The sequence below is a fragment of the Aplysia californica genome, unplaced genomic scaffold (assembly GCF_000002075.1).
Source record: "Aplysia californica isolate F4 #8 unplaced genomic scaffold, AplCal3.0 scaffold01954, whole genome shotgun sequence".
Lineage (NCBI taxonomy): Eukaryota > Metazoa > Mollusca > Gastropoda > Aplysiida > Aplysiidae > Aplysia > Aplysia californica.
The window spans coordinates 1-1,261 of NW_004799224.1; the positions used below are offsets into that span (position 1 = coordinate 1).

The 1,261-nt window shown below is 44.6% G+C and overlaps 1 protein-coding gene across 1 annotated transcript in view; it reads left to right on the plus strand.

Moving 5' to 3' along the window:
* Positions 1–75: 75 nt before the first annotated feature.
* LOC101847405 (rho guanine nucleotide exchange factor 12) overlaps positions 76–1,261 on the plus strand; it is a gene marked incomplete at both ends in the record, with an annotated part of 14,339 nt that continues 13,153 nt past the window's right edge. The window contains 1 exon segment of the mRNA XM_013091055.1: positions 76–183. Coding sequence (XP_012946509.1) covers positions 76–183 — 108 coding nt within the window.

The following is a 1,261-nucleotide window of genomic DNA, read 5'->3' on the forward strand; positions in this document are numbered from 1 at the left end:
GTGTGATGTAGTAGTGAAGTGTGTAAAGTAACAAATAATAACACACGTGTGTGTTGTGTGTGTGTGTTTCCCCAGGCTGCGTCCGTGCCGGCGGGCGGGAGTGAGATAGGAGGCAGCAGTATGTCCGACTCCCCGCACACCAGCCCCAGCGTCTCCCCGACACCCAACGGTCAAGATATGGAGGTGAGGAGTGGTTGGCAGCCGGGTTCTCTGGTGTGGTTTGCTTCTTCTTTCCTATCAAACATCTATCTTCCCTTATCTCCCCATCTTCTTTTTTTTGTGTTTGTTACTCTCTTGTGACACCTCTAATCTTCTGGCGCTCATATGACCTTCTGCAGTTGCGAGCGCCGTTAAACCTCTACTAAAACTAAAACGAGATATGGAGGGAGAGAGAGAGAGAGAGAGGCGGAGAGAGAGAGGGGAGGTGAGGGGGGGGGGGTAGAGGGGCACTAACCTTATTGAATAAGCAGTTTATCGACCGTGCCCATTTTTACAGTGGACTCTTTAGCTCTTCGTGGCCAAAACGGCGCTGACTCAGCGTTGTTCCGCTATAACCTCTTCGCCACAACAACCCTCATAGCGTTGTTACACATTTTGTCATGTTTTCTTTCACTATCTTGAGAATCCGAAACTTTTATCCAAAGGGATTTACTGCAATAAAAGCACAGAAGCATCCTTCCCAACTTTCCATTTTGGTAAATTTAATAATACAGCTTGCGGTTTTACTTGAGTTTTGATGGATTTTCTGTGTTTACAAATTGGTGACCTGATTTTGCGACCAGCTGATTCAATAAAAATGTCTCGGTGACCAGGACCGTCTGGTGATTTGATGAGTGAAAGGGTTTTTGTATACCTTCAGACAAGTCTAGGGAAATGTGTTTGTTGAGCGAAAATCGTTAAAAGTAAGGTCTTGGTGGGTAAAATCCATGTTGAGCCTGTGCAGTTTTTTTTTCCTCCCCAAAAAGTTTTTTTCTCTCCAAAAAGTTTTTTTTTTCAAATGTATTTGTCCTGTAATATTCTTCCCGTTGCACTTTTGAGTTCAACTTTAGTAAATTTACAATCTACAAATTCTGTTGAGTTTTTTGGTATATAGTTTCATAATGTTGTCGCTTGTAGTAAAGAAGCTGTTGCAAACTTTGTGTGCGACCGTGTGGTGAAAATAGTGGTTACATTAAGAACACTGCAGCAAAGTGGGGAATACCCGCGGGGCAGTGCCGCTGACTGTAGTGTCTTTAGGCCACTCCCAAAGGGGGGGGGGGGG